The following is a 27,789-nucleotide window of genomic DNA, read 5'->3' as shown; positions in this document are numbered from 1 at the left end:
TAAGGTCTGGCGTCGTGGGCCAGCGGGGTGAGTTTTCTTTGTCGCAAAAGGCCATGCTTCCCAAGAGCCGATTCTCGGAAGACAATAATCTCGGCATACGGGCGCCCGTTCTGGCAAGAACGGGCGCCCGTATGCCGAGCGCATACGGGCGTATGCGCTCGGCATAACGAACTCCACGACGTTATGAACCACATCGTAACACGTTTCCCCAGTTATCCCTTATTTTTACTCGGCGACTTTAACTTTCCGAACATAAATTGGACTACACAACCAGCTTCCATTTCTCCTTTTTCGACACAAGCTTCTGATTTTTTTAACTTTTGCTCTATCTTTTCTTTAACGCAATTAGTAGATCATTCAACTAGAATATCATCTCACGCAGCTAACACTCTTGACTTAATCCTAACCACGCGGCCCGTATTTATTTCCGACATAACGTACTTGCCCGGAATCAGCGATCATTCTCTTCTCAGTTTTTCTTTTAATGCATCATTCCCAAAAGTTCCAAACAACAAAAAAGTAATTCGTGACTACAAAAAGGCGAACTTTCAGGCTATTAATCACGAGTTATCCATCTTTCTTGATACTTTTTTGGCAAACTTCGATGATCATTCTGTTCAAACTAACTGGGACATATTTGCGTGTAAAGTTTACGATCTAACAGAAAAATTCATACCGAAACGCACTATCACGTGTAATCAGCGCGCCCCGTGGTACAACGCCCACTTGAAAAGGCTGTCTAACTGTAAGAAGCGCCTTTATCGTTCTGCCAGGAAATCGCCAACTGATTCCCGATGGGAAGCTTACAGATTAGCATCGAACGCTTACATATCTGCACTAAAAAGCTGCTAAATCTTCTTTTTTATCCCAAACCTTGCCATCCATGCTTAATAATAACGTTAGAAAGTTTTGGAAAGTCATAAATCCGCCACATGATAACAGTATTTACTTAGAAGACACATCGGGCAATTCCATTTCCTTGAGTGATTGCGCGGCTGTGCTCAATGAAACATTCACGAAAAACTTTTCTGTTCCTTCTACAATTAATGCTCCTAGCGTGCAGACATATAATTTTCCTGTAATGTCCTCCATCTGTATCGAAGCGCCAGGTGTGGCTAAGTTGATTGCTGGACTTAAATACCATTCTTCACCAGGTTACGATTTAATAGACTCGAAGTTTTTGAAGAATACAAGTTCATTTAGTTCTATTATTTTAACAAAAATATTCCAGCAATCACTTGACACATCTACGCTACCCATACAATGGAAAATAGGTAAGGTGGTTCCACTCTTCAAATCTGGCCAAAAAACATCCCCCGCAAATTACCGCCCTATATCTTTAACTAGTACCTGCTGTAAATTACTGGAACTTATCATATTCTCACATCTAGTCAATTTCCTTGAATCAAATTCGTTTTTTACATCTGCACAGCACGGTTTTCGCAAATCGCTCTCATGCGAAACACAGTAATATCTTTTACTCACAAGCTACATCGCATTTTAGACCAATCATCAAAAGCTGACTGTGTTTATTTAGACTTTTCCAAAGCCTTTGACAAGGTATGCCACAAGCTGCTACTACTCAAACTAAGCAAACTTCAACTTGATGACACCATAATAAAGTGGATTGTATGTTTCCTTCAAAATCGCTCGCAATTTGTTTCAGCTAATAATCATAACTCTTCACTCAGCCAGGTTTCCTCTGGTGTCCCCCAGGGATCTGTTCTTGGACCTCTTTTGTTTTTTATTTACATTAACGATCTGCCTTCTCTTATATCCTCTAATGTTCATTTGTTTGCCGACGACTGCGTAATTTTTCGGGAAATAACTACTGACAACGACTCCTACTCTCTCCAAACAGATCTAACTAGTGTAAGCAACTGGTGCAAAGAATGGTTAATGGAACCTAATGTCACTAAATGTAAAGTAATGCGTGTATCGAGAACTACTAGTTGTATGCCTATATATTACCTGAACAATACACCACTTGAAATCATTTCCTCTTACAAGTACTTAGGTGTTCATATTACCAACAATTTAACTTGGACGAAACACATCGAATACATTATTAACAAGGCAAACCGCATGCTAGGTTATTTACGTCGAAACTTTTTTTCAGCCCCGTCTTCTTTAAAACTTCTTCTATACAAAACACTAATCAGATCAAAACTAGAGTACGCAACACCAGTATGGGATCCTTGCCACGACAACTCACTCACCGCACTTGAACTTGTTCAGAATAATTCAGCCCGTTTCATTCTATCAAATTACAATAGAACGGCAAGTGTAACGGCAATGAAAAGTAGTATTGACCTCCCATCTTTAGCATCACGACGTCGCAATTTTCGCCTAACTTTATTTCATAAGGTTTATTACCATTATTCTCTCCATGCTGAACTGCTTTCACAACCTCAGAACATATCATGTCGAATTGACCATAATCATAAAGTTGGAGTTGTTTAATCTAACACTAAATATTTTGCTGAGTCTTTCATTCCAAAAACATCCCGAGAGTGGAACCACCTTCCCGCCGATGTTGTTTCCATACGCGTTAATCACCTGTTTCTTCAAGCATTAGCTAATATTGTATAATCAGGATAATCTATGTTTTTTTCTATTTAAACACATGCTCTGTTTTTTTCTGTTTTGTACATCTTGTTACTCCCACTCCCCTCTTCAATGGCCATCACCTTGAGGGTATAATAAATTAAATTAAAATTAAAGAAGACCGTGGTCGGTCGCCACTTTTGACAACCAGCTAGGTGGTCCCCAGCCAGTGAAGTGCCGGCGCGCGACGTGAGGAGAGCCGGTGTATCGGCACCCATTCATCAAGATTAGAGTCCGCGGAACAGCTGTCATGCTGGACAGCTTAGCCATCTCGCAGTAATGGCAGGGGCCCCACAGCTGAACGGCGCCACCACTGTGCGTGTTCGCACAGTTCGCGGAATGTAGTGTGCAGGCCGCTTCTTTCGTCTCTCTCTTTCCGACCGAGAGGCCGAGTGCTCGAATAAGATAGCGAGAGGAGAGGACGGCAACAAATGTGTTTGGTCTGTCCAATAAACAGACTGAATTGTTTCGGTTGGCCGTGAGGAGAATTGGGAGGGGCAACCGAGGGGCTGCCGTTTCCTCCCGGTCGTTCTGGTCGCAGAAAAAAGTGCTGTGCACTATCGGCTCTGCCGAGGCAACATGCGACGGTTTCAACGGTGAAGAGTCATGTAACTAGGTACATAAGTTCCTCTACATAAAGTCGAGTTGTTGCAACGTATCGAAAGGCGCTGGGTTTCATCCTTTACAAGCAGCAGCAGCCAAGACAAGATACGACGGACACCATGCAACTAATCTTCCATTCCCTCTTACAGTAACAGCCGCTATGCAGCTGAGAGAGATCTGCTCAATTGAGCAGGAGTGGGTAGAAGGTTGAGTTTTACTTTTTGATTATCATGTTTGGTGATGTCATTTACCTTCGTCGTCTATTCATGTCACGTGACGCCAAATTTCGTATAAGGGGAGCTAGCGAAATGGCCGCGAGCGTGTTATGAGCGTACCATGTATTCATGTGTTAGATGACAGGCACGTCATGGTAATCATGTTTGGACGTGTCGATTACCTTCACTGTCTATACTCACGTCTCGTGATACCAAATTTGGTATATGTTGAGCTAGCGAAACAGCTGCGATCGCGCTATGAGCGCAGCATGTAGCCATGTACACATCACACGCATATCATGATAATCAGGTTTGGACCTGTCATTTACCTTCATTGTTCATTCACGTCATGTGATAACAAATTTGTGCCGCTAGCGAGACGGCCGCAGGCGCATCTTGAGCGTGCATGTTTTCATGTTCTTACAAGACACGCATGTCTTGGTTATTTCGTTTGCACCAGTCACGTACCTTCATCTTGCATTGACGTCACGTAACAACAAAAATGATATAGGTGAAGCTATCGAAACGACAGCTATTGCATTATGAGCGTAGCAGGTATTAATGTTTTACATGACACGCATGTGAATATTATTATGTTTGGGCGTGTAATTTATCTCCGTCGTCCGTTTGCGTCACGTAATCTATATTTTAGTATATGTGAAGCTAGCAAAACAGCCGTGAGCACACCATGAGTGTAACATGTCATGTCCTGACATGACACGTGGCCTTGTGGTAGAACATCCCCTAGGCACGTAAACGACCAAGGTTCAATCCCTACTTGGACCAGAACGACTATGGTTCAGTCTGACCATAATTTTTTATCACTTATTTTATTTGCATCTTTCTCGATATTTCAGTCTCGCATAAGATGATGATTTTTCATTCACAACCAATGACACCGACGCCGGCACTGGGATTTTCGCGAAACGGCCTTTTTAACGCTATTGCTTCAATTAACCCACAAAAGTATGAATTTATTTCATGTTTAATAATTCAGAGTTTTTGTTTTCTATTTTTCATATTGAAAAAATTCAGGTGACATGCTGCTCGATAAATTTTGGGCTCATAAAATTGTTTGAAAAGTTGAGGGATGCTTAAGCTTCACGTTTATTAGCTGAACGCGATAGCGATAACCATATTGTGTTCCTAGTGCATACTTCAGTTAGTGAACGAAATCTTTTAGAACTTGCTTTGCACCGACTACGTGGCCTTAATGGTGCAGCAGCGTGTGTGTGATGCAGGTTAATTTCATGGTAATAAGATCTCTCTAGATTTTGAGCTTGTGAGAGTCTTCAAGAAAGATAAAGCGGCTTGGTTTTTAGCAAAACCTGCACAACATATTTAATTACATTTTAAAGACATGAAAATTCCAAGACAACAAATGAGATAATAAAAGTTCAATGGATGTGGTCAGACACTTCTATACTAACAAAAAAGAGGGTTCAAACCTTCAAAAAATATAAAGTCCGACGGTGGGTGAGCAGTGAGTAGGGCAAGACATCGGGACAGTCTCACCAACACGCTTAGGTTTGGTGACAATGAGCAAACCAGTAGGTGAATTTACAAAGTTGAGTGGATAGACTCCCCCCCCCCCACCTTCACACACACATACACACAGGCGCCCTTACGAGGCTTTCGGAAGCTGCGCGCTCGTTGGTCCATGCGTGATTTTGTCGGCCAACATCAATTCCTCACTTCGTGTGTCGGACTTGGGTCCAGTTGATGCAGACGCTGTGGCGAAGACGAGAACAAAAAAAAGTTGACGCCCGCACACGCACTGTAAAACTGCCTACGATGAATGGGAAGACGGCGCTATGAAGTAGTTGGCGCTACCAAGGTGCTACAGGAATGCTACGCGCGTGCCTGTGTCGACGCTGCGGAAAGACTCATCGCTCCGTTTGCAACGATCGCAGAAAGCATCGAAATCGGTGCAGGTATGCAGTGAAATGGAAGGTGACCATGTAAAGAATTTATGTGCGGACTGTATAACAATAATCGTAACTGGGTAAACCTTCATTGCAGCTCAAACAGCCGGTATCGGAGCACTTGAGTGCATATGTCGCTCACGTCACTCGATCGGATCAGCTCGCACCCACTCTGGCATACCTGAGGCTACTCGTAGTGAATGCCGCCACTGCTGATTATAATGGTGACGCCAAATGTGAAGCAGGGATACCTATAGCAGAGCCGCGATAGACTTGCAAACGAATATTCTTGCAGTATACAAAGCCACGTACGCATTTAACAAGTGACACAAACATTTATTAAAAACGTGAGTCCCCCCAAACAAAACTCTCAATAAATAGTTCATGGTACATGACCAAACACATTCAAAGACCCGTATTCAAAAATCAACCTCAGCCTTACCTCGAGTATTTCTCATCGGTTTCATGCCGTCAATGCGCTTGCTGAACAAAGTAGGCTCGTATACATGAACTAATCGCGTTGTTATATATCGCCCTGTAATCATTTTTGTGCCCTAGTAATGCACACTTCGAGAGTACAGGAGCTTGAGAAAAACGTGAGGGAAGGTTGATTTGTGAATACGGACCATAGCTACCCAACAAGAAAGTTCGAAGTCTCTTACGACGGCCCATCTTCAGCCCATATATTCACCTCAAGGGCTGAGCCTCAACGCGCCATCTTCAGCGCCCGTTTGTCGATCTGATCCTGCTGCGCACTTTTCCAAGGCACGCACTTCAGACGCGTACTCCACTTATCATAGTGTGCATTTTGTAGGGGGTGGCTGGTTTTAAACTATGAAGTCTTTGTGAGACTTCCGTGTTCTGATGCCCGATGACAATGTATGCTTAAACCATCACTATTACGGCAATATTTAACGTGCAACGTGGAAGCATGTATTCAGAATGCGTGTATTAGTAGAGCATTGAAGTTATTTCCAGGGCATTTCCAAGCATATGAAGTTATTTCACTATATTTGCAAGCAGAGGCGAAGCTGTGTGATAGAACACTCACTTCTCACGCAATTGACTGATTGATTGGTTGATTGATATGTGAGAGTTACCACTGCAATACCACCTTAAGATTACGAGAGGCGCTGCAGTTGAGTGCTCCGGAGATTCAGATCACCTGGGGTTCTTTAACGTGTACCCAACTCTGAGCACACGAGCCTACAGTAGTTTCTCCTCAATCGAAAATGCAGCCACTGCAGTCGGGATACGATTGCGCGGCCTACGGGTCAGTAGCCTAGTATATTAGCACTAGACGATAGCGCCAAGGCGCTTGGAACGCAAACAATGTGGGTTCTTTCAACAATCAGGCCTAGAATTGATAATTAATGCGAAGCATTTCTTAGCGAACTTCGGCGATCTTGAGCGTATCTATCTATCTATCTATCTATCTATCTATCTATCCGTTCACGACTTTTAGCTCACCTAGGCGCTTTGATAATGGTATCGAACCAAAATTGGTATGGCATAACGTGACTATGTGACGAGCATAGGTTACAATTCCTAACATAAAAATCATGACCTGTACATCAAGAATGTCATAGTTTACAATTCGTGATCTAGCTGCTCTTGCGGTAATTTATTTCTCATGACATACTGAAAAACTGGTATACCTTGACATAACTGCATGGCGAACATAGGTGCCAGAACTGTTGCGGACCGGGGTTTAGCCGATGCTTTCCCGCTGACCTGGGTTTCTCAGAGGTCAAGATTACGTCAGACCCGGACTCCTGTGGTAGCGTGGCGCAACTTCGAGCGAAGGAAACGATGCCTACAAGCTGGGAATACGAAAAACAAACAGGTTTGCTGGCACTCTTTGCAAATATTTACAGCATAGAAGTTAGGAGTTTCACAAACCACGAGCGTATTGGATGAACCGCTAAACCATGGTTCAGAGCAAGGTCCAGCACTTTGCAACGCCGTTTTAAGCCATGTCGGGCTCCTCCTATTTAAATAAAACACCAATTACAAAGAAGGCGACACCCACTTTAGCATCAGCCAAAAACACATGACAACCGAACAGTCGTGGCGTCTCCTGGCGCAATGCTTCTCAAGCCAGTTTCATCAAAAGGAGAGGAAATGGGGTCCTTCATGGAACAAGGTGGCGGTTTGGTTGTTGCTGCTGTCTTTCCCTGGAAGGGCATCAGTGGAGTAGAGACTTCAATCGCTTAGACACGGCTTACGTGGTTGGTCTACTTTGCCGTATCACCAAGCAAGTCATCAGGAGAAAATGCCCGTAGGAATATTGGCTCACAAACAGCCGAACTTGCCACATTATAATCTATTTGTAGCTTCCTGCCACTTGACGCTCATTTTGAGAGAATGGCACTGGAGTTCCAGAATGTGGGATCGCCGCCTAGCTATGCTTCTTATGGCCAGCTTGGCACCCACGGACGAGAGTTACAACAGCTTTCCTCTCACCAGATTAGTTATGGAGTGCAACAGTCTTTACTGCTGCACGAAGGGACGACGGAAGTGTCCACAGTAGAATGCCAGGAACTCGCCTTCGCTTGTTGCACTGTCTGGGTTAATGCCGAAAACTTCGACAGCGTCTCTGAAACTCAACCACATGCACAAGCAAGCACTCGGCCCCCTCCGAATAAACCAAGCCAAAAAAGGGACTGCAAGCAAATTTTCATAAATAGCTTTAAACAAAAAGCTCACACTCAAAACTCTCAGGCCTCACTTGTGCTGAGAAACCAAGCGTGCTACCTTACCCATTCACACGATAGGTTGCACAAAAAAACTCAAATATTAATTTTGATACATCAATAGCACCCCTGGACCACTTAGAAAGAGCGGCTGGGCACGTAACGTTTCCATTCAATTTGCCCTTCGTATACATATTGTTAAGTCGTTTATTACCTGGCAACCAGCAATCACACGCTATGGCGACAGTCACGGCCAAGCACGGACTCCCAGCGCAAGCGGCGTCCTTGTTGGGTAGCCCCACTAGAAGGTGCTCAAGAGTGTGACCCATTCCAGACTTTGGAGGCTTCACTACAATTACCCCGGGGTGGAAGAGGGAGTCACCTGGTTACTTAACAACTTGTTGCTATGAACGTGTCATAATAAGCCTTCAGGCGCTCCACATTGACGATGTCATGCCCGCGGCGGCGCATGTCCGAAGATTGTTCGACGGGTTCGATCAGATAGTTGACCGGAAATGTGCGCTCAATAACACGGTAGGGACCTTCGTATGTGGAGAGTAGTTTAGCTCAAAGGCCACCCACAGAGTTCGGGATGAAGTGCCATACAAGCGCACCAGGGAAGAACGCGGGCTCAGAAGTGGTGGAGCCATCACGAATACTCTTCTGGCGCTCTTGCTCATGCGTCGTAAAAGTCTTGGAAATCTCTCGACACTCTTCAGCAAGCCTGGCTGTCTCAGAAATAGGTGCACACTCAGATGGATCCGGCGTGTACGGGAGTATCGTGTCGATAGTGTGTGACCAGTGCCTTCCGTACAGCAAGAATAAGGTGAAAACCCGGTTGTGTGCTGAGTGGCGGTGTTGCAGGCGTATGTGACGAAGGGCAGTATAGTATCCCGAATTGTGTGGTTGGCGGCGGCGTACACCGAAAGCATCTCGCCGAAGGTGAGGTTAAAGCGTTTGGTGGGGACCTCCGCTACGGGGCCAGGCAAGGCTGGTGTGCCTCGCATGGGCTTCGTTTTCTACGAAGTTTTTCTTGAAGCATGACTGCTTTTGGTGCCAACAGTGGTCTCTATTTAACTTCAGCAAGTTGACGACGCTGCTAGTGAGTGCCTTAAAGCTCTTCGTTCTTGAAGATCTTTGCAAAGTTCCACTCTTGCTGAGCGGGGGAACGCCGCCTCGTTAGCCCTAACGCCACCGGCCCCGGCGTCGGGCTCGCTCTTCGACGCGCGTGTACAAGTTCATTCGGCAACGCAATGGAATACAAGGTGAGTGGCACGAATCTAACTGCCACAGAATTCAACCCAGAAGAATGAAGTGTAGTCCTGAATGCCCGACAACGCTCACCTCGACAGCAGTGAAAAGAAACTGAAGGGACACAGTCAAGTAAAGCGGCGTCAGCTGACGGAACGCCAGCGTGCAAAACGAAATCAGCACCCAGCGTTTCCTCAAAGCTTGAAGACACAGCTGTGACGCGTCCTCACTTAAAACGACTGCCACGGTTGCCAGTCGATAACTTCAGCATCGTCTTTCGTCCGAGTGCGGGTGTAGATCTGGCCCAATACAACGATACAGAGTTACGAGCGGCCTTATTCGCCAACAGTGGACTGCACTCGGTGGTTGCCGACGAAGATCTGATGTGCACCAATCTGGCCAAGAATATTTTCACCGTGTTCACTTCTTGCGCTGATCGAGTTTTTTAAATATGCAAAAACACGAGAACTCACGCTACGTGGTAAAAAAGATTTCATGCGTACATGGCTCCCCCGGACGGGGCACGGGCAGGAATCATCTACTGCGCTTGGAATAGTGAATCACCTCAGAACTTGCTTCAAGAATTACGTGGGTGAATCCCCTTCTACATATAGTCCAAGCAAGGGACAAGGGATATACCTAACGCTCAGTGCTCATTCACCTCATGGCTGTGGAGCTTCCTCCGTCAGTCAAAATGTTTGGCATCTTCTACGCCGTTTTCAACTTTCAACCGAAGGTGGAAGCGTGCCTAAACTACAGACAAGTCAGCCACGGACGAGATGTATGTCCTTTGCCAAATCTCCTGACTTGCTCAAGCTGCGGACAAAAACACCCGGAGGACTATCCCTGCACTCCGCAATGCGTCATCTGTGGGGATGCTCAGAAGACGGGCGACCGGGCATGCAAGCAACGCTTTCAGTGCGGCTTCAGCAGGCTCTCTCAGCCATGACAAAGGCCACAACAAGATCACCAGCAGGGGAGCACGAGTTCCAGCTCGAGAAAGAGTTTTTTCAAGCACCGACGATAGAAATCGTAGCAGCAGAAGCAAGAGTCCTGGACGAAATAGTAGCAGCAGAAACAATAGTCCTGGACAAAACCGTGACAGCAAAAAAAGCCCTGGATGAAGTGCATCACACAGTCGCGACTTCGGCACCAAACCTGAAAAGGTGAGCTGGGCAAAGCAAGCTTCCTGCTCATGTTGTATGCTCTCTGGCGCAAAGGAAAACTCAAAAACTCAGGAGACTCTCGAACGTCTATTGCGATAGAATCAAGAGTTAAAGCAACAATTGGATATGGTGCTCGAACGTTTAGGTACACTAACAGCTGCCCCACCTGCGTCTTCTTCATCCCAATTCACTTCCCCCTCTATCATAGAACCTGATATGCCAGCCGATTCAGGAACCGATAATATAGATTCCTCCCCACAGCAAGCAAAAAAGAAAAGACAGAGCAGCCCGAGTCATCGGAAGGTAATTTTAAATGCATCAGTCAAAAAATTCGGAAAGAACACCGGGAACTAAAACAGAAGGTTGATTTAGGCTTCACGCGTATTGCTCAGCGATTCACTTAGAGAATATTCTAGACGTGTTAGTTGCTCGGTTCGAATCTTTCCCACAATTTCAACCCTCTCCAGCGCCTTCGCAGCCATTACCCCCTTCTGCACCCTCTCCGCATCCTCACCCTCTTCACTCTGCATATGGCAATGGAATTGCCGTGGATTAAGAAACAAGAGAGACAACCTTTCACTTTATATGCAGTGGTCAACGCGGGCCCCTGATGTCACCTCCCTACAGGAGCCTTTAAAGCTTGCAAACTCCTCGGATATCAGGCTGTACAATCGCATCTTAGCTCCTCATGGGCTACCACATATATACACAGAAATATCTCGTTTATAGCGCACGATCTCTCCAATTTTTACAGTGACTACCTTTTTATTGGACGTCTGCCGCGTCGTACAGGACAAGGCACATGTTGTATTTTGAATATTTATTCTCATCCTAGACATCGCCTCACTGCTGTTTTTGAAGCAACTGACAGGGCCATCCAAATAGCAAACTCTGCTCCTATAGTTGTAACGGGTGACTTTAGTGCCCCGCACGTAAATTGGAGTTACAGGAGAAACACTCGGAAGGGCACCAGCCTTTTTCAATACATTCAGCGAAACAGGTACACCCTAGTCACTGACTGTATGCTACGAACACGAATTGGCAACAGTGTGAGCAGAGATAGCACCCCAAACCTTACTTTCACTAAAAACGTGTGACAAGCTAACTGGACACACAGTGGGGTCAACCTCGGCAGTGATCAATACATCCTAACAATTACACTGTCCCATGCCAATTTTCGTCCACGGTTTTATTTAAAATCATTTGTTGACTGGACAAATTTCGTGAAATCTGAGACCGAAACCCGAAACAAAAATTCAAGGCTGCAAGGACTGGGCGTCTCTGCCTAAACAAAATGTAGCTCTTAGCGAAAAAGTAGCCCAGCAGCACATATCCACAATCCAGTAGACAGCAGGCTACTCCACCTAAGGGAAGCCTATCAGAACTTGGAAAAACGATGGCTCAAGCACAAATATAATCGCAAACTAAAACGCAAAATGGCACAAACATTCCAGCTTGTAACTGAGCATGCGGCAGAACTTTCGTCGCAGTGATAGAACCAGATATGTAACCGGCTTGACGGCGCTCTACATATGAAGAACTCTTGGTCACTGCTTCGCCATATGTTAGACCAAGGCTCTTTGCGGTCTGAAATTAATGAGCTAATTACAAAACTCTTGTTTGAAGTAGAAAACAAGGGCAAGACGTTGAAACTGCGCTTAAAACTACGTATTCCTCTGACCGAAGGCGAGATTTGTTACCTACCTACAATGGAGCTCCCAATCCAGAGTTGGTTGCACCATTGTAGAGGTGAAAGTTTGGGCTGCACTAAGCGAACTTTGCACCACATCCGCTCCAGGACTAGATGTAATTACTAACAAAACACTCCGAAATTCAGACTCCAAGTCAGTGGCCGCTCTTACCGATTACATGAATCAACAATGGGAGCAGGGTACGCTGCCCAGGGAACGGCTTCCGAGTGGGACTCTCCACTCAGGATATCATGCTGCAGCTTAAGGAAGACATGCTAAATCCTACTTTTCTACACATCACCAGAGCCATCCTTGCATTGGACCTGACTGAGGCTTTTGATAATGTTTCTCATTCCTCGACTTTACAATCTTTTAGCGAACTAAACGTAGGCTCTCGAACGCACAGGTGTGTCGCTGCCTTTCTCAGCAACAGGTCCGTGCGCTTACAGTTAGGGACTTTCAAAACCAATACCTTCATGCTAGGTAGCAAAGGAACGCCCCAAGGATTGGTTTTGTCTCCGTTCCTTCATATCGTTACTCTCATACCGCTAGCATAGGAACTTGCCAAACTTTCTTCCATCAATAACACCTTGTACGCTGATGACATCACCATCTGGGTCAATGCTGGCAACCATAGCGAAATCGAATCGAAGCTTCAGTTGGCGGCTGACATCATTGTTAAACACGCCAACAGTATTGGGCTCACCTGCTCGGCGGCTAAAGCGGAACTCCTAGTAATTGATTTTAAAAAGCAAAATACACGTCCCATTGAAGTCATGCTTGGTGACACCCCTATTCGCAGGGTCAATAAAATCCAAACTTTAGGCCTTAATATTTCTGACAATGATTCGAACGCTGACATCATAAAGTTAATCCGCACTTCAAGTCATAATAGAGCTTCCCTCATTAAGCGCATATTCAATTGTCATCGCGGCATGAGGGAAGCAGACGCACGCCACCTGATTCAAACCTTTCGCCTATGCAGAATTACCTGTTCCGTTTCCTACCTCTAAATCGCATCCACAGAGACCGAGCAACATGACATACCCACTTGCACCGTCTACAAAACTGCACTACATCTCCCTAAATCAACGGCCACAGATAAGTTACTTCAACTTGGGGTGCGCAAGACTCTGGGAGAGCTTGTAGAGGCTCATCTTTTCCGCCAATATCCAAGACTATTACTCACCGAAACAGGACAGGTACTCCTGCGCAAACTTGGAATCAACGTTTCTGGTCACACCACGGCCACGCACGCAGTTCCCGTCACTGTTGGCCTCAACCTAATCCCGCCACTCCCCGAAAATACTTACCCAGAACATAATAAGGTGCGACGGGAAGCTCAAGCCAAGTCCCTTCAGAAGCGTTCTCTCCTAATGCTCCCGCAGTATACGTAGACGCGGCCAAGTGTGTAAATCATCGAGCTTTCGCGGTAGCCGTTGTAGACGGATTTCAAAAACTTGTCACTAGTGCGTCCCTTCAAAATTCGACAGAATCCCTGGAAGCAGAGGAGGTGGCAATTGCTTTAGCCATTGTTCACTCCTCCGCTGAGTATATTTTTTACTATTTAAAACTGCAACTCGTAATTTCGACACTTTCTGGATTCGTTCTCCAGCTGCTCCTCCCCCTCCTCCACCTGATCATCTCCTCCACCTGATTGCCTCATCACCCTCCTCTGGGTCTCTGCGCACTGTGGACACCCAGACAACACGGCTGCTCACACCCAAGCCCGAGCATTCGCCAACCGTGCTCACAGCGACCTGCCTTTGCTTAGAGGTGCCAGGATTCGACTCCTCAGCTGTCACAATATCTTGCTTTTTTACCGTAATCCCCGCCTAACGTATCCCCTGCCACATGAACATTTTTCCAAAAGTGACCAGGCCTTGTGGCGCAGATTTCAAACGGCCACAGTGACGACTCCTTTTCTTCCCTCCCTGTTTACTCACGGCGAAACTTCGCCTCATTGCAACTTATATCCTAGCACCAGAGCTGACTTCCAGCACATATTTCTGAATCATCTAAACAAACCCAAGCCCCCGTGACGAGGGTAAGAACACCAGGAGCGATAGGAGGCTGCTCGGCGCAGCTCGCAACTGGGTTTACAGCTCCGGACAAGGAGCTGAGCCAGAAGGGTGGCCGAAGCACAGCAGTGTCCAGCCACCTAGAGTGGCCTGAGGACCCATCGTCATCCAGCTTCCACGTCCCCTGCCACCCCCCCCTTCAAATGATTCCTTCGTAAATAAATAAAGTTGCTTACCTACCTACCTAAAGCGTTCGGTGAGGCCATTCATCTTCCGGTGGTAAGAAGTAGTTTTGCGGTGGACAGAATGACACTCTGTCAGAATGGCTTCAAGGATTTCAAAGATTTCAAGAATTTAATTGAAGTTTTTAGCACATTTAATGAAATGCGCAACACTGATTAGACCCATAGCTAATGGCTAGTAGGGATTATAACGGGAGAAAATATACAAGCCGAATGCAGTTTGTATAAAAAAATCAGGACATCCAAAAAACTTTTTATTCAGAAAACGAACAAAGAATACACGGGAGATTTCATAGGGATTTAAGGTGACGTAAATGCTTGATAGAACGTACAGAAATGTATATAGAACACCACATTGTTGCACTTTGTTCATGAATAATCAAATAAACAAGTACAGACGAAACATCAAACTATGTGTAAGGTTATGTAGATGGTCAATGCTAATCTTCTACATGTTGCAATTATTTTTTGCTTCCGACATAGAGGCACGGCCTTGATCACTGAGAAGCTCTTGGGGTGGTCCGTGGCGTAGTATGAATTCATACAGAAGGAAGGACTCAACATCACGTGCAGTAGCCGCAGAGAGAGCGGTGGTTTTAGCGTATTGCGTTAAATTGTCTACGGCAACGATCGTTCAGTGGTTACCAGCCGATATCAGAGGAAGTAATCTATACAAATCAATACCTACGCGCCCAAATGGACGGTCAGGGCAAGGTAATGGTTGCAGACCGGCGTGCGACGTGTGTGCTGACGGTTTGCGGCTTTGGCAAGCGTGACATGAGTGAACTGCTGCACGTAGCGGTACATCCGGCGCCAGAAGTAGCGTTGTCAAATGCAGTGGTAAGTTTCGGACATGCCAGAGGACACGCATTTTGGATAAAAATAGAAAAACTCACATAACTCCGACCGCAGACTGCGGGGTATCACGAGAAACCACTGCCGGCTATCGGCGTCGTAATCACGTCGGTGTAGGAGGCCGTCATGGATGGCGAAATGGTGAGTTCTACTACAAAAGGCACGCGTGGATGGTGTTGCGTATGTATCAGAGAGCAAGTTGATCAGCGGAACGATCCAATTATCCTTTCGCTGTTCGGTAGCGAGGATGTCAACATCAAAGGCAGAAACAGCAATTGAGATTACTGAGCAGGGCACGTCGTCTTCGGGTAGAGGGGAGCGCGAGAGGGCATCGGCGTCAGTATGCTGGCGTCCGTTGCGGCACAGCGTGCGGATGTCATAGTCTTGTAAGCGAAGAGCCCAACGGGCAAGACGGCCTGAGGGATCCTTCAATGATGACAGCCAGCATAGTGCATGGTGGTCGGAGACAACATAGAATGGGCAACATATAAATAAAATCGAAACTTTCTAAGGGCCCAGACAATCGACAGGCACTTTTTCTCAGTGGCGGTGTAGTTTGTCCCGGCTCTCATGAGCGTACGGCTTGCATATGCTACGACATATTCAAGGAATCCGAGTTGGCGCTGCGTTAGGACAGCGCCTAGGTTAACACCGCTGGCGTCCGTGTCCACCTCCTTTGGGTCCGTAGGGTCGTAGTGGAGTAGAATGGTAGGAAACTTCAACAAGTGGCGGTGCTTTGTGAACGCGTCGTCACACTCGGATGACCATGAACTGAGTACGGTGGCACCACCAGCATGCGGCTGCTTGACAATCCACTTGTGTTCTTCACGCAGTTTCTCCTGAGCATCGCACTTCCTGCGGATGGCGAGTCCACCGGCCGGCCCGAATTAATCACGGATGATAAACTTTGGAATACAACTGACAGCAACGTTGGACCTGCTCCTCGGTGGTTGCTGAATAGAAGCCACGCATCGACGACATGCGCAAATGAGTGCGCAGGGAACATTCGGGCGGCGCCACCCTTGGAATGGGATATAAAAGGGTCTACCTCGTCGACGGCGTTCACTGGGCATGGTGGCACTACCAGCATGCGGCTGCTTGACAATCCGCTTGTGTTCTTCACGCAGTTTCTCCTGAGCATCGTACTTCCTGCGGATGGCGTGTGCACCGGCCGGCCCGAATTAATCACGGATGATCAACTTTGGAATACAACTGACAGCAACGTTGGACCTGCTCCTCGGTGGTTGCTGAATACAAGCCACGCATCGACGACATGCACAAGTGAGTGCGCAGGGAACATTCGGGCGGCGCCACCCCTGGAATGGGATATAAAAGGGTCTACCTCGTCGACGGCGTTTACTGGGCACGGTGGCACCACCAGCATGCGGCTGCTTGACAATCCGCTTGTGTTCTTTATGCAGGTGAGACGCTACAAAAAGTGCTTCCGCTCTGATAGCCCATTTTTGTTGGTGCTGCCGTGCCCTCGGCCATGTGAGGTGCTTCAAGAGCTTGCTTCGTTCTTGAGGGAGTTGCTGTTATTTGCGGGTGACATTGAAGTCAATTCTGGTCCTGACCTTGCAAAAATAGCAAAGCAACTACACAAAGTTGCCGCTGACACTAAAGAAATCAAGAAAAAACGTCTGGGTGATATTGACAAGAAATTAGAGGCTCTGACTAGACTGGAAAAAAGCGTTTCTAGCTGCCAGAATGAAGTAGGAATGTTGAATTCTATAATCAAAACGCTCGAAAGGCGAATTGATGACCTGGAGAATGACAGCAGGCGATCCAATCTGATAGTTTACGGACTATCAGAAGAAAAGGGCGAAAATAGCGAAAGCCTTGAAGAAGCCGTTCATTGCAAAGTCATTGCAAATATCCTCGAGCTCGATCCAGTAGCATTCGAATGTATTCATCGCTTGGGTAAACCTACACCAAATAAGATTAGGCCTATCATTTTCAAGGTTCTTGACTTCAGGAACAAAGCACAGATACTGAAAAGGGGAGCTAAGCTTAAGAACACAGGAATTTCTATTGGCGAAGACTTCCTATGGAAAATAAGGGATGTCAGAAAGAAGCTCTGGGACAGTGCAAAACAGAACCGATTGAATAAGAAAAAAGTGTCATTGGTTTTTGATAAACTCTACATTAATAAGCAATGCTATATGTAGGACGATGTCAAGAATGAAAGAGTACTGATCAAAAAAAACGACCCAGGTCTAAGCCGCCCCATGAGAAGGCAGCGCGCCCAGTCGCTGTCGACGCCAGACTCTTGAACGATGCCCCTTTTCATGTACCTAACGAGTATGATGATAGGAACGATCAACCCCTATTCAGCAGTAGAAACAAAAACCTATGCCTTGTTAATGTAAATGCGCAAAGTATTGTAAATAAAACTGACCTCCTTGAAATCACTTTACTCCAGCATGATGCGCACGTTACAGTGATCACTGAAACATGGCTACGCAACGAAATAAGTGATGATACAATATTCCCACCGAACTACAAAGTCTTTCGCAAATACCGCGCCTCTAGGGGTGGCGGTGTGGCGGTTCTAATCAAACAACAGATTGAAGCCATATTGCTGAACGATATTGCCGACTTGGAGTGCTTGTGTATTAAATTATCTTGTTGGGGTCAGCATTTTATTTTATACGCGCTTTACCGCCCTCCGGACACGCCCCCTAAATACCTAAATAAACTTGAGCAACATATGTCTCAATATCACAAACATAAAATTATTCTTATAGGTGACTTCAATCTACCAACTATTAATTGGGAATTTATGCACGCTGGTCACCAGAATGTTGAGCATGCTAATGTTATGTTCAGTATTATGTTCACTCATGATTTGGCCCAGCTGGTTCGCGACCCAACGCGTGTCCAAGAGTCTTGCAGTTCAGTTTTAGATCTGATATTTTTCAATCGTGCGTTCAGCAAATATACCATGTTTGTCGAATCCGGCTTATCTGATCACTATCTTGTAGGCCTTTCCTTCCCACTGTTGAAACGTGGTGATAAGAAGCGCTGTCAAGTGCGGTCTTTCAAAGACTACTCCCGTGCAGATGACACGTCCATAGTTGATTATCTGGAGACCGGTCTTGTTGACTTTGACAATGATGACGTATGCGCTCTCTGGACCCAGTTTAAAAAAATGTGTGAACGCTGTTTAGATAAATTTGTCCCAAGCCGGAAAAAGAAAACTCACAAACAGACCCCCTGGATAACGCGTAGTATTATTCACTTGAAACGTAAAATTAAACGTCTAAAAAAGAAGCGTGTGGATATGACTAAAATCGGACCATTGCAGGCTGGCCTCGCACAAGCTGTGCGTTCTTCTAAGGATTATTATTTCCAAACAAATCTCCCAAACTTCATAAAAAATGACCCTGAAAAATTTTGGTACCACTTGACGGATAAAAAAGTCTGTATCCGAAATTCTAGTAAATGAATATATTGTTACGGACAAAGAGACTATAGCTGAGCATTTCAATATATACTTCCATAGCGTGTTTACTGTCCCAAGTGTATATCCATCTGATGTTCCATCGTTTCACACGACAGAGGCTGACTTTTTTTCGTACCCGGGGGTATTTTCCATGCTCTTAAAACTGAAAACTAAGAAATCAAGCGGTCCTGATAATATTCCAAACACCTTTCTTTGCCGATATGCTGAAGTGATAGCGAAATATCTTGTGATTATATCCCGTGTATCTTTGATATCTTCAAAGCTCCCTAGTGACTGGAAGGCAGCCCGAGTTGCACCGGTATTTAAAAAAGGTAACGCTTGCTTTTTGAAAATTACCGTCCAATATCCTTAACATCAGCATGCTGTAAATTAATTGAGCATATAATCGCGCAACATATCACCGAGTATCTTGAAAAAAATGCTGTCTTAAATGATTCTCAACATGGTTTCAGAAACGGGTTTTCAACTGTGACTCAACTGCTCACTATATCTCATTCCCTTGCATCTACTCTAGATAAGAACGGTCAAACTGATGCGATATTCTTGGATTTTAGTACAGCGTTTGACAGGGTTCCTCATGACAGACTAATACTAAAATTGAACAATATTGATCTTCCTCGCATCTTAGTTTTCTGGGTTATTGATTATTTAAAAAAGCGAATTCAGTACGTAGAAAGTGGGGATCAGCGATCGGGTTGTCTTCCTGTCACCTCTAGAGTACCGCAGGGGAGTGTCTTGGAACCCCTACTGTCCCTGCTGTATATAAATGACATTGTAAGTGTGGTATGTTCATCTGTGCAAATTCGTCTGTTCGCAGATGATTGTGTCTCGTATCACACGGGCCTACAACATTTCCTCCTCCATCAGAAATGCAGCCGCCGCAGCCGGGATTAGAACCCGCGACCTGCGGGTCAGTAACCGAGTACCTTAGCCACTAGACCACCGCGGCGGGGCGCTATGCATCGACATTGTAGCCTCAACTGTGCAGTAGCGTGCTTGCTTTTTGTAGTGGGTAAGTGTCTTTCAAGGATGAATGTAAGTAGGTAATAAACTTATTTGTTCAATTGTTACTTGAGCCTCTAAATGTGCAAGCTCAAGACCTGCTTCCTTCAACTGAGCAACAACTTTCTTCAGAAACTGTTTACCATGATGTCTACCCAACTCACGCTACCTACAGATATTTTAAATTTTTTACTGCCGGAACATTTTCACTTCACTTACCAGACTTTCTTCCTGTCTTTCTGCCTAAATTTATGGCAGTATTGTTAGCTTTGCGAAATGTAAATACTTCTATTCCAGTTGTAGCTATAATGCCTGATTCATTATCGGTGTGCTTTAATATGTCCACATCCGGTTGCTCACCCATACTGAAACTTTTTGAATCATTGGCTCCCTATCATCTCCAAAGTATTCATTTATTCTGAGCACTGGACACAAATGTTTGTGTGTAAAAAAATTACAGTATGTACAGAGAATAAAGGCTTTATAACATTACAGTTTGTTGTTAAAAGAAATAGCTCATTCTCTTGCTAAGGCATTGCTTTCAATACCCATCATTCCTATTTTACCTCCTACAATACACATTATGGTGGCGCCATTTCACACACCTAAAATCAGGCAAAATTTATCAAACCCTGCACTGACGGATTCTCCGGAGTACAACCACCTATTATTTCCCTGGTGCAGTGAACTCCCTAATTCAAAGGTGGTGGAAGTGGTCATCACAAAATTTTGTTGCCACGTTACATCCCTCAATTTTTACTTGAATAGATCAGGTTTATTGAATTCTCTTATGTGCATTTGCTCTAATCAAGAGGAAACAATTAGTCATTTTTATTATATTGTCGCCATTTTCATTTATTTTGGCAAAGCTTACTAGCACCACCTCTTCAAAAACTGGGCTTGCAATTATTAGAACTTGCTATTCTCTCATTTGGAGCCTCTACACTGGGTTTCACCCTCAGGAATGTTTTATTCGGCGTTCAGTAATACATCACTTCGACGGAACAATTTTTTTGCTAAATTGTGGTCTCAATATTTTTCTTCTCCTTTATTTTCTTTCTTCAAATTTGCAATTGGCACTTCAAACCATAATTAAATGAGTAAAGTTTTTTCAGGAATGCATTAGTGCAGAAAGTATTGGGCAAATTCACCTTATAATCGACCAATCCCCTCCTTTGGGCACGAGCCATGTGCAGAGAAAAAGAAGAACAATCTTTATTAAAGATCTAAAAAAAAATCACTGACCCAAACTAGGCCTCCAATTATGATGCTTGATGGCTATGTACGCTTGAACCACGCATAATTAAAGTAATATTTCATTTTGAATTGTCAAGCATATATTCAAAATGCGTGTGTTTCTAGAGCTTGATAGTTATTTTCCCTGCGTTTTTAAGCAGAGGAAGTTATTTTCACTCTATTCAATATCGGAGGTGCGACTGTATGGTATACCACACGCTTGCCACGCAAACAACCCCAGTTCGATCCCCAGTGGGGCCCAGAATTTTATTGTTTTATTTTATGAGCATTTTTCTGAATTTTCTGGTAACAAGGATGCTCGCTTTTGCGGTTACGCAAAGATGATAATTTTTTGCTCACAAGCAATGACGCCGACACCGATTCCAACGCCAACATCGGAATTTTAGTGAGGCGAGCTCTTTAACACTATCTAGTTAAACTCACCTCAGGCATTTTTAGAGCCGATGCCATATTCCTTTATATTGTCGTAATATTGCGTGGCGTAAGTGTACTTCGCCGTGGAGCGTCAGAACATGGAATTATTTTATTTATTACGTATTTTAGTGCTAGTCGCCCATCACAAGTGTCATTCATGTTACTGCACCATTAGGGGCAAGGAGTTGGTGCATAGCAATTCGAAAGCATTTCATACACTAAGTGTTTGAAGTACGCACTAGAAACAGAATATCGCTATCGCCTTCAAGTCTTAAAGGAGAAGCTTGAGAGTCCCCCCATTTTTTCTTTGCCATGAAAGTTGTTATCAGATTACAACACGCATCACGCGCAGCGCCGTAGGTGTACGCCACCGTCAGTTCCGTAACAACTATCGCATGAAATGAAAAAAAAAACTGAAATGAAAAGCATCAAAGACGTTTTGAGATTCAAAGCCGGGCCCACTGCGTGCCGGTTTATTATGCTACCGCTGAGCCACGCCGGTGCATGGGGCTCGTTCGCAAAGTTGCCTTAGGCAGGCTTGATGTCAGGAAGGGAATCAGTTTAATATGAGTAATAAAGCGTTTTAGAGCAGCAAGGAAACAAACAGGCAACACACAATGCGAATCGCGTACCGAGTGGGTCATCCAATGCTCCAACACATTAGAAAAGCTAGGTCTTTAACTATTAACCTATTACTATTAACGTATTAACTATTAACTATGGCACATACACACTTCCTGCATTATTTTTCATCGTCGCCAGCCACTGAATACAACACAAAGTTTGTTACAAGTGTTTAGCGGATACCACGCTTCTCTGACGATTGACGTTGGACAGCATAAAGAATGGCGGCCTACTATACAGAACTTATGAATAATTATGGCGTTTTGGGTACCTAGCAAGTGTGCTCCTAGCATGTACCCAAAAAGAGTTATAAAAGGCTCTGGAGGGCCGCTCTTCATGCTTTCGATGCAACTGTGCTGCGTCATGTGCGCATGACTGACGTTTTTGTTTATTCAGCGGTTCCTTCGTCAGGCGTTTTAGGTAAATATACGATTGCAAATGGAGTAGCATCGGTATTCCAACCGGATTTTGTCGTTGCATGCTAAGCTGATGTGCTATCTCTAAGTAGGGCATCCTGGTGCACTTTCTTAGAAATGTAGAATACCACTTGACCGCATATCAGTTCTCAACTTCTCTATACTCGTCGCTCGCCTGACCTTCTCTTGATTGTTTGAAACTGCATAATGTTTAAGAAAACCTAGCATGGCTTAGTCGCAAGGCTGCGAGCTTTGTCAAGCCTAGTACAACTTCTCGAAATTGAGCGAGACAGGAAGACGTTTGATTCGAATCTCCTAACTTCTTCTTGTCTCTCTCACGTTTAACATAGTTAGCTTCAAGGTAACCGCACTGTCGGAGATTTGCTGATTTTGACGGGTAGCATTCTTACTTTGACGTTTACGGTTGACGAGTTGCGTGCTCCTGATTTGCGAACCAATCTGCTAGTTCTATGTGATTGTTACGTTGAGTGTACATATCAACGGTGGTTTGAGTGCACGAAATGTAAACGCGAACAGTTTCCCACTACTAAAAAAGTGACTTACGCTGGTTTTAGGTCTGTATCGTATTTCGTTGGCATTTTGGCGAAGTAAGTAAACCAATGGTAAACAGATATAGATGTAGACATTGCTCCTCAGTAGGGATGCAGATATACGTACCAGTAATTACTGCAACGGCGTGCCTAATGACGTAGAATAATGGAGGAGAAGGTAAGGACAAAACATTTCGTGTAGTACTCGTTAAAGGCACTTCAGATGCCTGCAAGTCAAGTTACTCGGTGCTTACCGTCGGGGTGCCTGTAGGTGGCCAAGTTCTCCTTGTAGTGCTTATAGAGCTGCGAGTAGGCGCGGTAGTAGGCAGCCAAGAAGAGCATCGCCATTGTACCCATTGCATACTCAACGTTCCGAATGTCGCTCAGCGCATTGCCTGTGTATAAAAGCACATCATGTAACCGTGTCACTGAAGCCACTGCCAAGTCTAAAGACTTCATACACCCCGAAATCATATCTATTTCTCAGTATGTTTCACTATCGTGTTACATGTATTCAAACACACACACACACACATATAAATATATATATATATATATATATATATATATATATATATATATATATATATATATATATGAATTTTCAGTGAGCGGTCACAACGTGGTTTATTTCGACGTTTCGGCCTCGAGTCGGGTGGCCTTCATCAAGATTGAGGGTACACTTTGTTGGTGCTCAGCATTATACAATCTTAAGTCAGAGGGGGAGGGAGAGAGAAAAAAAGGAAAAAAGGTTAACATTACACGTACACATAAAATGCAACAATGAACTTTGTACAAAAATTCAGGGTCGTGAGTTATTATCAAGATAAAAAGCAGTTGCCAAGATGCTTTTTATTTAATGCGGTTATGTGTTTATACCAGTTGAGTATGGTTGAATAATATGAGTTAGTGATTGCAAGCTGCAGTTGTTCTGGGACTAAGGTACCTTCCATAGTTCAAGGTGTTCATGTGTCTTCCATGTTGTACGGTTCTAGCTTAGCGATGGGCGCAAAATAATTTCAAACATTTTTGGATGAGATATTCTTTTTTTCTAAGATAGAAGTGACTCACCTGTTTTAAGCAATAAGAGTTATATATATATATATATATATAAACATATATATATATATATATATATATATATGTGTGTGTGTGTGTGTATATATATATTGCCGCGAACCATGCATTGGGTTTGTTTATTTGTGTTTTGTTTTTTCGGCCTGGCTGTGCCGGCCTGTGCTATCACTGTTTTCACAGCGTTTCGAACAAACGCTATCGAACAGCGTTTCGAGCGTTCCGAACAAACAACGTTCTCGATACAATTCGACTATTCAAGAAACCTTCGCGCCGAGGGATATGAATTCCCGCACAGCCAATGTCGCGACATTCGATCGCCGACGCTCACTAGCGTGCACGTCGTTTTGCCGACCACTGCTTCGCCGCCTGTGTATTCTTTCAGTTGTTAGGGGAGCACAAGTTCGCTCCAATAAACTTGTTTTCCTTATAGACAACTGCGTCGTGCTTTGCTGCGTGACATCTGGTGGAGGTGCCGGGGTACATGAAACCTAAGCTATTGCCAAGCCGACAAGCAAGCCCAACACGACAAGCACGCCCAACTCGTGTCAGCCGCCGACAGCAAGGCCTTCAGCCAGAGTTTGAACTGCTCCCGGATAAAAGGAGGAATAAAGACGTAAAAACCACGATGATTGACGCAGGCACCATGACCAGCGCTACCAACCCTCCCGTCGTTCTGCAACAACCTCGTAGCCCCCATCATTCCGAGGATCTCCTGGTGAAGACCCGGAAGAGTGGCTGGAGAAGCTGGAGCGCATCCGCATCTTTAACAGGTGGGATGACAAAGAAACGTTTCATCATGTCTTCTTCTATTTAGAGGATGCAGCTCGAACGTGGTTTGAGAACCATGAAGCCTCCCTAACCGACTGGATTGTCTTTAAGAGCGAATTCCTCAAAATATTCGCTACGGTTGTGCGGAAAGAACGAGCCCCCCTTTTGTTGGAGACGGGAATGCAACACCCTAACGAAGGTGTTGTACTGTTCGCTGAGAAGATGAAGATGCTGTTCCGGAGAGCTGACCCCGAAATGGCAGAAGAGAAGAAGGTGCGCTTTCTGATGCAGGGAGTTAAACAAGAGCTCTTCGCTGGACTCATCCGCAACCTCCCTAAGGCCGTCACTGTGTTCGTCACCGAGGCTTCGATGATCGAGAAGACCTTGCATTTGCGTTCACGGCAATACGATAGACAACTCAACACTCTTTCGGTGAACCTGGTAAACGCCTCTGGATTGGCGACGGAAGACTTGCGGAAGACCATCCGCGCCGTCATTCGCGAGGAACTGAGGAAATTGTTCCCAGCAACGCCGCAGCCCCAAGTCGCCTCCCTACTGACGTCGTCCGCGAGGAGGTTCAGCAAGCACTGGGGAATTCTACGCCATCGGAAGCATCTTACGAACCACAAGCGATGACCTACTCTACTGCTGCTCGTCGACCCCGACCCGTCCCAACCCGTTATCAAGAGGCCCCGCCGTACCGCCGCCCAATGTCGCCCGCCCGACCCCCTGAAACCCGAAACAAGGCGCCCAGGAAGACCGAGGTGTGGCGAACGCCAGATAATCGTCCGCAGTGCTACCACTGCGGAGAGGCCAACCACGTCTACCGCCGCTGCCCGTACAAGAGGCTGGGTTTGCGTGGGTTCTCCGTCGACGCACCCCGCCCGCGAGCCGGCCAGCGTGCATTTGAGATCGAAGAATACCTGTCGAACACCAGCCGTGGACCATCCCGTTTCAACCATTCGCCGTCGCCCTACCCGTACCGATCTCCCAACCGTCGCAGCAATGCTGACTTCACCCGTAGAAGGTTCCCCAGCCAACGAGGAGGAAACTAAAAGCAGCAACTTCTGGAGGTGAAGTTGCACAACGACGAAAAAATGAAAACCCTCCAACGACGCAAGACCGTGATTCACGACATGCCCTCATCCCGACGACCCGACGACACTCTGACCAGACCCACGAAAACGACGACAGCTACGCTGCGCGACGCGTACCCGAAACGACGAAGCCTGCCGCTGAGAAGACGACGATGACGACGCATAATGCCCGACCATCAACACGCGCAAGCCGCGATGCGACGCCCCAACGCACCCGAAATTCGAGGAAAGCGGCATCCGACGTCCAGTTGTCCATCGACGGCCTTGACGTAGTCGCCCTTATCGACACGGGAGCCGACTACTCGGTCATGAGTGGGTCATTCGCGTCCAAGCTAAAGAAAGTTACGACCAGGTGGGACGGTCCGCACATACGCACAGCAGCAGGCCACCTCGTGACCCCAAGTGGAACGTGCACATCGCGCGTCACCATAGACGGCATTACGTACCCTGCGGAGTTCGTCATTTTGCCTAACTGCTCCCGCGACGTAATTCTCGGAATGGACTTTTTGACGGACAATGGCGCAATAATTGATCTGCAGACCAGGTCGACAACGTTTTCTTCCGATCACTTCACGACGCCGCAGCCGGACCTCGGACATTGTGCTGCTGTAAGGATCGCCGACAGTCACGTCACCCTGCCACCCCGCGCAAGCTTGATGATCGCCGTCTATTGTGAAGGTGCTGCCCCTGACGTCGACGCTATCGTGGAGACTGACCAAAGGTTGCTTCTAGACCGCGGAGTGTCGGTCGCAAGAAGCATTGCGCGGTTTAAGCAACGCTGATCCCACGTTTTGGTCACAAATTTCACCGAGAAGTACCAGCATCTAAACAAGGGCGCTGCAATTGCGTTCCTCGAAGAACCGCAAGAAGCGAGTCAAGTGATCGTGGTCGCCACCTTTGAACGCGCACGCGCAGATGCTTCCAGGCTGCCACATCCTTTCGAAGTGAACCCGGTGCTGTCGCGAAAAAACCGGGACAGATTACTGGAGTTGCTCCGTGGCTACAGCGAGTGTTTTTCCTCAAGCTCGAAGTTACGTCAGACACCTTTGGCGAAGCACCGGATAATAACCGAAGATGGAGCCCGACCTACCAAACAGTCACCGTACCGCATTTCTTCAAACGAGCGCGAAGCCATGCGGACTCAAGTAGATGACTTGCTCAGCGACGACATAATACAGCCATCGAAAAGTCCGTGGGCTGCGCCGGTTGTACTCGTGAAGAAAAAAAGAGGGCACTTTAGGATTCTGCGTTGACTACCGGAGACTAAACAAAATCCCCAAAAAGGACGTGTACCCCCTGCCACGAATCGACGACGCCCTCGACCACCTCTGCCACGCCAAGTACTTCTCATCCATGGATCTGAAGACCGGCTACTGGCTAATTGAAGTGAACGAGAAAGACCGAGAGAAGACTGCATTTATAATCCCGGACGGTCTATACGAGTTCAAGGTGATGCCGTTTGGGCTGTGCACGGCGCCCGCAACGTTTCAGAGAGTCATGGACACTGTGCTAGCAGGCCTGAAGTGGCACACTTGCCTCGTATACCTCGATGACGTTGTCGTATTCGCCCGGACTTTCGACGAACACCTCACAAGGTTGGAATCTCTACTCGAGGCCATTCGTACGTCGGGTTTAAGGCTGAAGCCTGAGAAGTGCCGTTTCGCGTACGAGAAACTCAAGTTCTTGGGTCACGTCGTGAACGCCGCAGGAGTCCTACCGAACCCGGCAAAAACATCAGCCATTGCGAACTTCCCAAGGCCGAAAGATAAGAAGGATGTGCGAAGGTTTCTCGGACTGTGCGCATACTACCGGCGCTTCGTCGCAAACTTCGCACGCATTGCAGAG

General features: G+C 46.0%; 1 protein-coding gene across 9 annotated transcripts in view; it reads right to left on the bottom strand.

Moving 5' to 3' along the window:
• LOC119178037 (chitinase-like protein 4) overlaps nucleotides 1-27,789 on the bottom strand; it is an 820,670-nt gene that overhangs the window by 579,616 nt on the left and 213,265 nt on the right. For all 9 annotated transcript variants that reach the window (XM_075891613.1, XM_075891595.1, XM_075891598.1 and 6 more), the window contains one exon: nucleotides 23,257-23,397. In XM_075891613.1, the coding sequence (XP_075747728.1) occupies nucleotides 23,257-23,397 (141 nt within the window). The remainder of the gene's footprint in view (nucleotides 1-23,256; nucleotides 23,398-27,789) is intronic.

Source organism: Rhipicephalus microplus, chromosome 1, assembly GCF_043290135.1.
Source record: "Rhipicephalus microplus isolate Deutch F79 chromosome 1, USDA_Rmic, whole genome shotgun sequence".
In the NCBI taxonomy this organism is placed as follows: Eukaryota; Metazoa; Arthropoda; class Arachnida; order Ixodida; family Ixodidae; genus Rhipicephalus; species Rhipicephalus microplus.
The sequence above is the reverse complement of the archived record's forward strand: the minus strand, read 5'-3'. Positions and strand labels throughout refer to the sequence as shown.